Raw genomic sequence first — 14,693 nt, 5'->3', positions numbered from 1 at the left:
ATTCATTGCCACTTAACACATGCAGAGAGTAATTCAGACTCTGTAGCCTGGAGCCCCTTTTTCAGCTTCAGAGTCGCTCCTGTAGTCTCCAACCTCGTGCTGTTCCCTATGAAGGCATGTCGGAGACCCAGTCCACCTCTGCTCCCGCCGCTTCATATATCAAGTTGAAATCTGGTGGGAACCTAGTGGGGGATGGCAAGACTGTGCATGTATAAGTGCTTGTTTGTGTGTGTTGGTTTGAAACTCAGAGGGGAGGAAACGTACTTTACTCAGGTCCAGCTTTGTAGTGTGCTCGCTCAAAAAAAGTCAGTAGATATTTGAGATAGTGGATATTTCTGCCTCTTCTGTTTCCCATCTGTCACAAGTGACAGACAATGATAATGGTTATAATTATGGCTAATTTGGGCTTTCCTTCCCTCTTACAGATAATGCTTATTAGAAATAGCAGTTATTTTAACAACCCTAATTAGAGACGGGGCTGTCATTCAGGTGAGCACTCGTGAGCAAGGGACTGATAACACACAAATTCTTACATTATTAAAGACTTGAGCACGAACATCGAAAACAAAGATGCAATGGTGGGAAAAAGCATGACAGTATAACTGAGTAAATTCTACCTACATGTGTGAGAAGAGCAGCCCTTACATCCTATTTGTCCTTGTGCTCCACATTTACACGTTTTGCCTAAAAACGTATTAAAATGTTGCTTGTGGAAGGATGAAGTGTTAAGCAGAGCAGTGTAAGCGGAGGTATGAATGAGCTCTATTTAAGCTGCAAAAGGCCAACAGAAAATGGGCTTCATTATTATAAATGTCAGCAGAGCTTCAGGGATTAGCAAAGAGAAAAGGTGATGTCTTACAAGACTAGGTGCAGTAGTGGGGGGGTGTGGAGGATGGAGCCTCATCTGCCACACAGATGGATCCTGGCAGGGAGGGGATACAGTCCATCAGCCCTCCCACCTCTCTGCCCACCCTTTCTTGTTTCCACTGCCTCCCTCTTCTGTGTCGGTGGGAGTAAAATTTAAGAAAGTGGGGAATGAAGTGGTTGAACGCAAGCTTTTATCTAACAAAAATAAACGAGTCAGAGCATTTGGCCGAGTCAGTGGGTCAGTTACCACCCGGTGTACATGTGGTTGTGGATTACAGCTGCTTTGCTGCTACAAATAAACTGCAGCTGTTTTTGTTGTACAGTATTTTTGTGAGCCGATCTTCAAATTTAGTAGTCGTCTTCCCCTTGAGCATCGTCTTTTGCCCTGTTTTCTTTCCCATGCCCCTGAACCTTTAACCTATCCATTTCCTTTGATCATATCCTTTTCTAGGCCTTGCCCTCATTATGTGGAACGGTCTCTACACACTAGAAAAGGTCATCATCCAGTGGACCCTCCTCAGCGAAGCATGCTACTTTGCGGTCCAGTTTCTAGGTGATTACCACACAATTTTACGGTGAAGGTTTCGTCTCTGTGTCCTCACGTTTTCAAGAGAACGCCGCGCTAGTCAATGAGGGGAGACGAACCATATGTTTACAAGCCTTTCTGGTAGTTACTTGCATGCTGTTGGTGCCCTCCTGTGTTCACTTTGAGGAGTTACACTGCAAAAACTCCAAATCTTAACAAGAATATTTGTCTTATTTCTAGTTAAAATGTCTTTTTTAGTCAAAAAAAAATCTCATTACACTTAAAACAAGACTCATCACTGGAAAAAACAATTTTCACCTGTTTCAAGTAGATTTTCCCTTAAAATAAGTAGAAAAATCTGCCAGTGGAACAAGATTCTTTTGCTTGTAATGAGAAGATAAATCTTGTCCCACTGGCAGACAGATGAAAATTGTCAAAGTTATTTTTCTGGTGATGACTTGTTTTAAGTGTAATAAGATTTTTCGACTAAAAATGAGACATTTTAACTAGAAATAAGACAAATATTCCTGGTAAGATTTTGAGTTTTTGCAGGGTACAGCCTCACCGTAAATTAAAAGTACTGTATTTCATTTTAATGCTCAAATGTCCAATAAAACTGTGTTTGGTCACTTAAGTGTTCATTATAAATTTGGGAATCATGTTCTTTGAAGGAAGATTAGTTTTAAGGCTTTAACAGTTGGTTACAACCTTTTTTGTTAAAGATTTCCTCATCTGACTGAATTGAATAACCTCACTTCTAATTTAACATTGTGCAAAGATATAGGATCCCATATTTTCTCACTTTGACTACATTATTTTAAAATGGTGTTTTAAAAATCTATTTTGTTCAGTTAACCACTGTTAAATTGTTGATCATTGTGCCTGTGTCTGCTTAGAATAAATGAAAATCCCCAAACATGTCACTCTGCTGTTTCAGTGACGTCCATCACCCTGATGGAGATGGGCGTCCTGCCCAACGGCGCCGTACTCCTGCTCCTCAGTCGACTGCTGTTCGTGGCCGTCACCATGGCCTACTACTACCACCTGGGCCGCAAGCCCAAGAAGATCTGAGCCGGCCGTGCGATGCTTCAGGGAGGGGACGTTAGAGCGCAGAGCACAAACACAGGGTCAGAGGATTTGGAAAATGATTTGATGGGGCTTGGAGCGTTACTTTGCCAGTAAAAACCCCTGCCCGCTGCCACGGGACACACCTTCACAAACCCCCCACCCCCCAGTATTTAATAATTGAACAGTGTCACGATGCAGACTGTGTAACAAGAACGGGAAACCTTCATAGTGACATTGAAATACTCTTTAGTTGGGCTGTGAGGTCGAGCTCCTTTTGGCACACATTGTTTTTTTTGTGCAGCGCTCTTTTGTGCAGAGCTAGCAGTATGTAGTCAGTGCATTTGTGTGCTAGCTAGATGTTCAAGACAGGGCTTTCAAACTCCAGGCTGTTATTCATGTATAGTTACATGAATCTCTTTCTTGTCACTGTTTTCTTAATCATGCTCAATGACCCAGAGTTTGTGCTAGTGTTTAGTTCATTTGATGCTCTGGGTGTGAATTTGTAATTTGTGAACTCTTGGACAGCTTTCCACTGAACATAGCAGGTAGAGAAAAAGCATTGTTTGTGCATAAAGTACAGTAGCTTTCCATTCGGGTCAGAACAATGCTGGATGACTGACGATGAACCTTTTCCCTGCCGACGTGCGTTCTTGGTCAACACAATTAAGACGCTTCTTTTTTGCTTTTTTTATTCTTTCCCGCTTTTTTTATTCTTTCCCAACTACGGTCATCAGTCATATTCATAGTTCCCAAAAGGTCAGGCTGAATTTTCAGTCATTTTTTTCCCCCATCAGACTTTCAGTCTAGCGGCTCGAGCACATTGCGTGGAAGTGTATATTTTTTACGGAATATTTTATATCTAAAAACAGTACAAGTAATGTTAGTTAATGCACAGTTGAGTGGATTTTCACAAGAAAGACATGTTGCTGCCTGTGAATAATCAAGAGACTTCAGCTTATGACCTTATAGTAAAGCCAGTTTGACAAGTCGAGCTGTGCAGGATAAACAAACCTCAGCTGGCTCCATTTTAGACAAGTAGATCTTTTTCTTTCTTTCTTTCTTTTTTTATACCTGCACCATATTCGGAGTCTTGCCTTAAAACGTCTCAAAAGAAACAGTCATCAACACTGTACCCTACTTCTTGTACATATGTAAATAAAAGGATTTACTATTATCTGGTGTTCTTGTGAACCAAACAGGGAACATGTTCAGTATTAGTTACATGATTATCAAAGGTTAATCTTTCTCTTGACTTGTCTTATTTGTACCTATTTAAATGACTGTGTTTTAGCATTGTGCATGCAATATAATCCACCAATGAAAATGGCACAGCCTTTGTAGCATTCTGTGACCAATTAGTGCAAAACTGAGGAAAAAGATGAGAATTAATGACAGTGAATGGATGCAGCAACCAAAAAAACGGTAAACATGATTCCTAAACAAGAAAAAGTTATTTTGTAAGGCAGTCAAACTACGTGTACCTAAAAAACCTTTTTGCAGATTTTACCCAGGCAGTTTGTTCAACAAGTTTTCTACCTCTCAATACCTGGCGAGACGTCCTGGCTCAGTTTTTGAGGCGGTGCCAGCAATGCTGGTTTATCATCTGTGAACTCAATCTGAGCACCTGAGGTCAGTCCAACAGGCAATAACCATAGGGGAAGATATACAGGGAACATATTTTAGATCTGTAAAGGTGGTCTACGTTGTTAGAAGTGACCACATTGAATCCTGGCCGAGAAGGGAAAGGTCCTGAGGTCTGAGGGATTTTTTTAGTTTGCAGTTGCGACTCCAGCACTGAGGCAGATGTGCTCGTTACTTGGGCGAGCTTTTAATTCAGAGAGGCAGCGTGAAGCATGGGTGAGGTCTCCTGTGCCCCTGGAAAGTAGTACTTATCTTTTTTTTTTACAGTGTTTAATTAGATGCAACCCTCCCAAGTAACATTGTGCGCCCCCAAACTACAGCACTGCTCTCTCTTGACTGGCATGATAATTATGGTTCAAGCAAAATGTCATTCCGTTTCCGTCAATAATGCAGGCCTCAAATGATCAGCCTTGCGAAATGTTCAAAGGTCTCTGAAGCAGGATATTTTTGGAGAGAGAAGCAATTTTGAAGGGTGGGGGATGGGGCAGAATGAAGGAGGCGTATAGACTCTTTGATCGAGCTGCTTCTCCGTCGTAAATTAGACAGGATGTTATACTGGTAACTAGTGTTCTGGAAATTCAAAAGAAGAAAAAGAAGCAACATCTTAGTCGGGAAAATCATTCCCTTATTCAACATATGTCATGCTGTTATGACTAGCATATTTTGTCAAACTTTCAAGTGGTAGCAACGTGTTTTTATGTATATATGTGGTATATTGTACCTCAATAATGGATTGTTATGGATTCCCATTGTTAAATTTGAAATAAAGGCACTATTGTTTATTATTTGACTACTTGAAGATTGATGTAATCGCTTTTCTTCGTGCTGTCTCAATAAACTATAGAGCAGACATTTATTTTTATCCAAGTACATTGGGGTTTCCTAAAATTGCTTGTTTTTATATAATCTTGCACTGGCTAATGAGGCAAAAGAAAAGCAACAAAGCTGGTATTGCATATAATGAATGTTTTGTTTTGTTTATCCTTCTAGATGCAAGAGTTCCACTTAGGCTTTTATTTGATTGCATAATGTATGAAACCAAGGTATTTCATTCTTTCAACTTCATTTTAATTATACATTGTTTACGCCGTTAAAGGTCCGAAGGTCTGAAAAACATTCCAAGGCAAAGTTAGTTGTGTAACACATTTCATGTACAAGACAATTCAAAGTGCTATACAGTACATAAACATATAATTTTTAAGTGCATTAAAATGTAAAAGAAAAGCAGACATTAAAGTTAAAAAAAAATTTAAATGAATGAGATGCAAGAAATAAAGGGTTGCAGTGCATTGTGGGAGATCACTGAAATGCAGCAGTTAATAAGGTTTTCAACTTTGACTTGGAGTAAATGAGAGTTTCAGCAGCCCTGATGCATTCTGGGAGTTTGTTCCACAGGTGAGAGGCATAAAAGCTGAACGCTGCATCACCGTGTTTGGTTTTAACTCTGGGAACAGAAAGTAGGCGTGACTCTGACGACCTGAGGGTTCTGGTTGGTCCATAATGGACCAGGAGATCAGAGATGTGTTTGTGCCCGAGACCAGAGATTTATAAACCAGCAGCAGGGTTTTAAAATCTATTCTATGACAGACACGAAATCAGTGTAAAGGTCTAAGAACTGAAGTTACATGGTCCACTCTCCTGGTCTTAGTGAGGACTCGGGTCTCCTGGTCTTATATGTTAACCTATAAAACCTAACCAGTGGACATACAAAGGAGAAAGATTTTATTGAGCCTATGTCATGCAAGAATTTATTCAAGCTCAACTCTGGCACATTTTATTCAATCAAGGCCTAATTGAATGAAGAACATCTACCTGATCAGAGTGTTTAAGTTCTTGACCATTAGTAGCTTTAGTCGTGGAGACCGAACAAAAATATTTAATTGTATGGGGGCCTTGACGACTGATTTGAAAACCATTGAATTCGGAGAGATTACTCTAGTATTAGATTAGATAAATTGATGTGGAAGTGCAATAAAAGTTTGACTAAGTGAGGACTCAGGCAGCAGTGTTTTGAATTAACTGCAGCTGTTTGATGGACTTTTTCAGGAGACCCGTGAGCAGCGTTACAGTAGTCCAGTCTACCGAAGATAAAAGCATGGACAGGCTTTTTTAAATCCTGCTGAGAAGTCAGTCCTTTAATCCTTGATATGTTCTTTAGGTGATAACAAGCTGACTTCACTACTGTCTTAATATGGCTGTTCAAATGCAGGTCTGAGTCCATAACCACTCCCAGATTTTCTGATTTGACTATTTGTTTGTACTTTACTGCTTGAAGCTGAGTGACTTTTAATATTTCTTCCTGAATCCAAATGCTATTATTTCTGTTTTATCTTCATTTAACTGAAAAAAATTCTGACACATCCACTCTTTAATTTGATCAATGCATTTGATCCCTGTTTGAATTGGATTATAGTCTCCTGGTTCTCATGCTTATATCGATGTGTGTGTCATCTGGGTAGTTGTGGCAACACATATTGTTTTTTTCATGATTTGAGCAAGTGGGAGCATAAAGATGTTAAACAACAGAGGCCCCAAGATTAAGCCTTAAGGGACTTATTTTTGTTGGGTCTGATTTGTAGTTACAAAATTGTCCCTGTCTTTTAGATAGGACTCTAACCAAGCAAGTGCTGTGCCAGAAAGTCCCACCCAGTTCCCACCAGCTCCGTGTCAGATCCAGCATTGAGGTCCAGTGAGACCAAGACTGACATGTTGCCACTATCCTTATTGGAGCGGATGTCATTATCATCATTAGGAGGTCAGAACCTGTAATATCAGGTGTTTACAGCCTGGTATAGCAACTTGCCTTCTACACATCCTCAAATTCCTCCAGATTAATTTAGTAGAATAATTTAGTAATATTATTCTCATAGAGAGGTAAATACGCAACATATTTCAAATATTTCTTGAAAGAATAGAGTTTTTAAACATTACATTGATTTTTTTTCTCATATTTGTTGACACCTTAGGCATCATCATGCCTTGACAGTTTCTGTTGCATTACAGCTAGAAGGTTTCTGCTTCGATTCCTGGCTATACGGAATTTTTATTCCAGATGTATATTAACAAAGTTTACAAGAATGTATCTTCTACTCATACTGTATGCGAAGTAGAAAACTTTTAGCACACCGGATATGCAGAAAGGTGCGTCGGAGGAGGAAAGCTGCAGCCAATTTTAAAAAGAAAACTCCTGCACACCTTCTTCTCACCGTACTCGTGTTTATGGGTCCAACGTTTCGGTCATAGACCTTTTTCAAGGCATCCTGCCTTGAAAAAGGTCTATGACTGAAACGTTGGCACAATAAACACTCATACTGTATGCCAATAAAGTAAATGTGAGGAGCATTTTGTTTAAAATTTCCATACCATCTGCGTTTTCTGATTTGAGCGTTTTCTGATTTGGGAAATTTAAGAAGATCTTGCACCTTAGCCAAAACAAGTACAACCACTCCCTGTTTTATAAACATCAATTTAGTCAACACTTATTGAAAGCAACTTACAAGTGAGCAATATTGATGGTATGTATGAAGCTGAGTCCTGCCCAAGAAGATTTCAACACGTGGACTGGAGAAGGTGGGGATTAAACCATCGATGTTCAAACTGAAACCCGGCCGAGCTTAGCTCTGTTTTCTGTCGTGAACCATGAACAGATGCTTAGCTGCAATTAGAAGATTTAACCATAGGTGTACACTCATTAATATGATGGTGTACAGCTTACAAAATGTCCTCCTCCTACCTAAAATAGCCATTACAGGGGGCGTGTGGGTGTGGAGCAAAGTTTTATGGCAAGCAAACACATCTCTCCTAAAACAGACACTACAGATTTGTTCCAACGTGTCTCAACAAAAAAACTCAAGAACTCTGATGCAATCGTGCTCTTGTTGCGTGTTTTCTATTTTGAAAGAGCATGTCTTGACTTGAGCATCATCTCTTCATTCAAACAAAAAAGTAAACATACCTGACATTTTCCCGCCCGATGCCAGCATTCTGCCCTCCTCTTCCACAAACACAGACGCATTAAGCTCGGCATGAAAAGGGGTTTTGTGTAGCTCAGGAAATGTGTCTGGATTGTTTATGTGCAAAACAACTTCCACAAGTCCCTGTGTGTATGCGTTCTCTCCATAGCTCTCACCATGTATACTGGATCTTGGTTAACTTCTCATTGCATGTTGGCGAACAGCATTTTAAGGATGTAAAACATCTGTTAACGGTTGTCCAGGAATGGTTTTATGAATAACACAATCATCAACTGGTATGTCGGTTATTGAATTATAGGCAATTGTTCCAGATATTATGCTGTGCCGTTTCTTTTTAGAATTATTAAATTATGAAATGATACTTAAAAAAATGATGCTAAAAAAAACTCACAAGAGACAGTCTTTCTGTGATTGAATTTTCTATACATTGATCATTTATCCGTAGATAAAACAGTCTCTATATTCGTAAGTGTCGCTGCCAACACAGCTGAAACATTTTTTATTAGGCTACTATGTGTTGAGATGTAAATAGGACTTTCATTCAGTTGTTCAAGTTTTACATAAATACTAAACTAAATTGTGGTACTTGGGTATTTCTATTTTTTTTATACCCATTTTAAATTTCAGATGATAATATACCTATAAATATTTAATTCGTTGACAACTTTATTCCCTTGATAACTGACACATTTTGGTTTTTGACCAAGTAAAAGCTCATAAATTGTAGTGTAATATTGTGTCATATATTAAATAGATGTATAAATGACCATTTGCTAAATATAAAATAATTTTTTCATAAAATGCTTCCACAGTTTCAGTGTTTAAATGGATTCATTTACTGTTTTTTATGTATTTTATAACTAGATTATAAGGATTTTAGTCAGTATTATGATTCTCACTTTTTTTTTCAAAATGAACAGAGAGTCATCAGAACATGAACTGATAATGAAAATAATTAATTGTATCCTGTGGCTGCTGGTTGGATTCCACCAACTGACTTTCAATTGTACTGAAGCGTTTATTACTGTGTATCATGTGTTAACCCAGCAAACATTTGTATGATGGGCCCCTCTTATAAATTATAGTTATAAATGAGCTGGAAAAATGGAGCCCCATATGTGATTATCTGCTGGTTTAATTGCAGCCCCATGTGGTTTGCTAAATTGTGGTCATTTATGTGTTTGGTCCAAGTGGGACCCAGATAAGACACCTATTTGGATCCCTGAGCATAAACATTGCCAGCCATTCACATGTGGCCAACATGAAACCCATGCACAATCCTATGTCCCACATTTTTCAGCCTATTCATGTCACAGATGGGCCCCATGTGCTAATGTTGGTTGGGTTATGTCTGCTTTCATTTGATCTAAGGATTCGTTATGGCTTTTGCAAGATCATCAGCATCCATCCATGCATCATTATCTATACTCGCGTATTCGGGGGTCACATGGAAGCTGAGTAACAGAAAACCCACCTAAGGACATGGAGAAAATGGAAACTCCACACAGAAATAATAATTATAACAAGAAAAAATCTACTCTTCAACAACCAGGGAGCTTAGATAGTGAATATATGTAATGAGAGGTGGACACACTCTTTCTTTAAGAGTAGGCTTAAAACCGTCCTCTATGAAAAATCCTGTGCTTAGAGTCAGCTAGCCTGATGTTACTGTGTTTTGGAGATGTTTTGCTGTTCTTTTGTTTCTCCAATGCTGATGTTTTCTGATGCTTGTGTTTTATTTTATGATGTGTGATATCTGATCGCTTTTATCACTGATGCTGATCTTTTTCTGATGCTTATGTTTTTATACATTATTTTATGATTAGATTAGATTAGATGGTCCTTTATTCCTTCCTCAGTGGGGAAATTCGCTTTGTGCAGCAGCAGTACACACAACACACACATGCAGCGAAAGGATAAAAAAGTAAAAAATATATAATTACAAAATATAAACAGTATATACAGTGGAATGAAAATAAAAGGAGTGCAGTACGAGAAAGAAAGAAAAACAGTGCAAAAAAAGCTGGTAGGATGTTTATGAGGTAGACAGATATTGCACATGTTGCTACTGTGAGCATGGTGTGTTATATCTGATCACTTTTATCTCTGTTTTTTGCCATAAGATGACCTTTGTTATGATTTGACGCTATACAAATAAATTGAATTGAATTCAATGAAACTCTGGGACTTATCCCAGTCTGTATCCTCTCATCGCAACTGTATTTACTAGAGTCATACTGTACAGCAACTCTCTGCAACTTCATACCCTTTGTTTAATTAAGTAAAGCAGTATTTTAAAGTAATACTGTATGTGTCAACCATTAGGTCATAAGAGCACATCAGTAGTCTGCTGTAACATCCACGACTGTAGCAGGGAAGAAGTGTGATATATGATCACTATTATCACTGATGCTGATCTTTTTCTGATGCTTATGTTTTTATACATTATTTTATGATGTGTTATATCTGATCACTTTTATCTCTGTTTTTCGCCATGAGATGACCTTTGTTATGATTTGACACTATATAAATAAATTGAATTGAATTGAATTCAATGGCACTCTGGGATTTATCCCAGTCTGTATCCTCTCCTTGCAACTGTAGTTACTACTGTACTGTACTATACATACTGTATAGTATACAGTAAAGTTGCACAGAGTTCACCGTGTATACCAACTCTGTGCAACTTTATACCCTTTGTTTAATTAAAGAAAGCAGTATTTTATAGTAATACACTGCAAAAACTCAAAATCTTACCAGGAATATTTGTCTTATTTCTAGTTAAAATGTCTCATTTTTATTCAAAAAATCTCATTACACTTAAAACAAGAGTCATTACCAGAAAAATAACTTATTTGACAATTTTCACCTGTTTCAAGTAAATTTTCACTTGAAATAAGTAGAAAAATCTGCCAGTGGGTCAGGATTTATCTTTTCATTACAAGCAAAAAAATCTTGTTCCACTGGCAGATTTTTCTACTTATTTTAAGTGAAAATCTACTTGAAACAGGTGGAAATTGTTGTTTTTTCCAGTGATGAGTCTTGTTTTAAGTGTAATGAGATTTCTTTTTTACTAAAAATGAGTCATTTTAACTAAAAATAAGACAAATATTCTTGTTAAGATTTTGAGTTTTTGCAGTGTAGTTACTACTGTACTATCCATACTGTATAGTATACAGTAAAGTTGCACAGAGTTGGTATACACTGTATACTATACAGTGTATACCAACTCTGTGCAACTTTATACCCTTTATTTAATTAAAGAAAGCAGTAGTAATATGATTCAACCAATAAGTCATAAGAGCACACCAGTAGTGTGCTGTAATATCATCCGTGACTAGCAGGGAAGGAGGGGTTAAGCAGAAAGCAGCTTATGTTTTTTCCACCACATGGTGGGGGAGTGAACCACACTTGTCCACAGACCCACCACGCAGAAACACGGAGTAGCTCACACTTTGTTCCTCAGAGGACTCTCAGGTCTCAGGGTAAAGAGGTAAAGAGCGGACTGTCGACTCTGAAGCGCCAGCGCCGCAGAACTCCGACTCACGGTAAGTTTCTGCCAAGTTTACTGACTTACACCAAGTCAAGTTTAACACGTGTGTTTGTTTCTGCCGTTTAAGTGACGGAGTCAAGAAGAAATAACTTGTGGGGCTTTTAGTAGCTGATAATGGACCGAAATGTTGTGAATGGTCTTCTGTATTAGCAATGCACTTGGTCATTTTTTTTACTGCTGAGTTTTTCGGCGTGAAGTAGAAAAAAGAGGACAATTCAGACTTGAGTTAACCGGTTCATGAAAGTGTCCCACGTTCACACGTTTTAAGCCTGAATTATGGTTCTGCGTTAAATCGACGCAGAATGTACGCCGTAGGGTACGGCGTAGGTTACGCGGCGACGCGCCAAGTACGGTGAGCGTCGCCGCGTACCCTACGCAGTAGGCTCTGCGTTGGTGTAACGCGGAACCATAAATCAGCCTTAACATTCAGTCTGAATGCTGTGCTTGTGGGTAGTTTGAGCTGCCGGAAATGTGTTTATTCTACTCTCTAGTTTCACTATAGCTTTTACTCACACATTTTTTTTTTCTTAGTACACAGGATGATACATTTGTATGACGACGTATGAGGATGAGTATGGTGAGGATAACTATAGCTTTTGGCAAATATAAAGTGCGTTATAAATACAATGTATTATTATTATTATTATTAATATTAATATTATATCAAATTGTGTGGCCAAGGCAACAGTTACCATAAAGTTAAACATTTATATAGGCCTACTGGCAATATAACAAAAGTCAGCTGCAGTGATGAATTAGATTTGAACATCTAAAAATGTTAAAGCTTTATGGCTGGATTAACAGTTGGTCCCCATGTTCTGAATATGGGTTTAATTCAAAATAACTTCAGGAGTTGATAGGTTGCCAAATGGTACTTATATGAGTAATGGTGTAAAATTCCCATGGGTGTATGCTACACTTGCAGTTTAAGTGTGTGTAAATTGGTAGTTATAGTAACAAACCGTATACTTCAGACTCCATCAGACTTTTGTTATTTCTGGAAAAGGGTAAACTGTCTCCAAAAAATGTCCTTCAGAGTCAGACCCCCACCTTTTATTATAAAATAAAACCATGTATTGTACTTTTTTATACGGTGAACTGTGTTGTAATTCCATTTCCTACAGATGCTTGGCCATGCTCTGGCCTCCCTTGTAGCGATGTCCCACGCATCTCCCTCCATGGAAATGATTATGTCACAAAACTTTCCAGCAAAGACCCAACTCACTGGCTATAAAGCAGGAATTAATCCTCCTGGCACGTCACACCATTCAAGTACAAAGGTTGTAATCAGTCAACCTGACTTAGATTATTTTATTTCTTTACAGTCAATCTGTAAAGCTTCTTAAAAAAATGTAATCACAAAGCTTTCGCTTTGATGGGGAACATTAAAAGACACAACGTGCCAGAAAAATGGCTGCTTCAAATTATTTATAGTAGCCAGTGAAGTCCCTTCAGGTGGTCCACAGCCTGCCTGTTTCTCAGTGCCAGTTCATTATTAATCAATATCTTATCTTTCTATTCATTTTATGATACTATATCATTGTAAAACACAGTATTTCTCAGCTGCTGTCCACATTACTCTTTTCTTTTTTTATCATCATCATCACTTTGGTTGGAGACTTTTTTTTCCTTAACCACTGCAGCAATGATCCAAATCATTTGCGTATTTCAAAGCTGGGAGATGCATCATCAGCAGGAATTTAAGCCAGTGTCTCAAATCAAGGATCCTCAGCCCCTGGGGTGGGGGGTGGGGGGTCTTGTATCCAGTGATAAACTGATTATAATCAGCATCTTAGCTGATGGCTTTAAGATAACCTGCATTCACCTTCTAATTTAATCAAAAATAAGTTAAAAGAGTTTCGGTAATGTAGTCATGTTAATGTGACTACCATTGAACAATGCTTTGATTGCTTCAGACATTTGTTGCATTGATACATAAAGAATATATATGAAGGTGCAAAAATGTTGAATAATATTAGGATTATTTTCTTTCTCTTGAAATAACTTCCACTTTCACTGACTGCTGAAGGACTTGCGTCACTTCAATCTACTGATAAGGCCAGCAACTGTTAACCTGACTACAGCAGATCGAACTAAAAGCCACCGGTGGCTAAGAGACTAATTTAGAGGAAGTGGTGTATAAGCTGTACACAACCACCACATCCACATCCACTTACAACAGTTCTCCTCCAGTCCACGTGCATTTCCAGCAAACTTTTGAGCAACATTGTTGTGAAAAAAGCACTGTTGTGAAGGGATAAAAATCTTTTCATCTAATTTGTTGCCACATGCTTACAACAGTACAAGTTAACCACGTTTGGGATTCTGAGCACGTTTGTCATATACCTCAAGAGCTCATGGATGTCAAAGGGGGAAGTTCCTCCTTGTAAACTGGTGACTCAACAGAGGTATTGTCTAGACCAGTGGTCCCCAACCTTTTTTCCTTAGAGCCCCCCCTACTTGTGTCTAAGACTAGCCAGGCCCCCCGACCCGTACGTACTAGGACCAAAATAGTCTTTTAATTGATAAAATGAACATGAATTATGTTTTTTTTTTTTATACATTTCTCTTTGTTTTACTCTGTATACATATGACTTTTGTTTTCTCCAAAGTCACCAATGTATAAAATAAGCACAAAAGGACATAAAAATATTTCTGAAAAATTTCTCTTTTAATATGAGACCAACATTTTTTAACATTTTTCCTTTAACAACCTGTCGGAGTAGATTAAATGTTGAGTAATGATATAATAATAAGGAATTAAATCATTTCCTGTGTTTGTCACCAGTGTATAAAAAACATAAAAAATATTCAAGACATTCATAAATTATTCCTAACAATGTCTTATGAATGACTCATTCGCAAATATAATTTTTACAACTGCATAATTTCAAAGCAGACAAAGTTTTGCGCCCCCCCCCAGAGATCTCTGGCACCCCCCCAGGGGGGGCCCGGACCCCAGGCTGGGAGACACTGGTCTAGACAAAAGATATCCCACTGCCCAAAAAACTTTAAGCATTTATGTATGAAAACAACACTCTTTCATAGAAAAGAGTCAGCACTC

The 14,693-nt window shown here is 38.3% G+C and overlaps 2 protein-coding genes across 3 annotated transcripts in view; both read left to right on the top strand.

The window, feature by feature from the left end:
• The window catches only part of LOC133443761 (tumor protein p53-inducible protein 11-like), a 62,322-nt gene extending 57,438 nt beyond the window's left edge, over nucleotides 1-4,884 (top strand). Inside the window, exons 6-7 of the mRNA XM_061720957.1 lie at nucleotides 1,319-1,420; nucleotides 2,331-4,884. Of these exons, the coding sequence (XP_061576941.1) occupies nucleotides 1,319-1,420; nucleotides 2,331-2,464 (236 nt within the window). The 3' untranslated portion in view covers nucleotides 2,465-4,884. The remainder of the gene's footprint in view (nucleotides 1-1,318; nucleotides 1,421-2,330) is intronic.
• A 6,600-nt stretch (nucleotides 4,885-11,484) lies between these two features.
• The window catches only part of cd82b (CD82 molecule b), a 33,942-nt gene continuing 30,733 nt past the window's right edge, over nucleotides 11,485-14,693 (top strand). For both annotated transcript variants that reach the window (XM_061720956.1, XM_061720955.1), the window contains exon 1: nucleotides 11,485-11,624. The gene's annotated coding sequence lies outside the window, so the exon portion shown is untranslated. The remainder of the gene's footprint in view (nucleotides 11,625-14,693) is intronic.

The sequence above is a fragment of the Cololabis saira genome, chromosome 5, assembly GCF_033807715.1.
Source record: "Cololabis saira isolate AMF1-May2022 chromosome 5, fColSai1.1, whole genome shotgun sequence".
Lineage (NCBI taxonomy): Eukaryota > Metazoa > Chordata > Actinopteri > Beloniformes > Belonidae > Cololabis > Cololabis saira.
The sequence above is the reverse complement of the archived record's forward strand: the minus strand, read 5'-3'. Positions and strand labels throughout refer to the sequence as shown.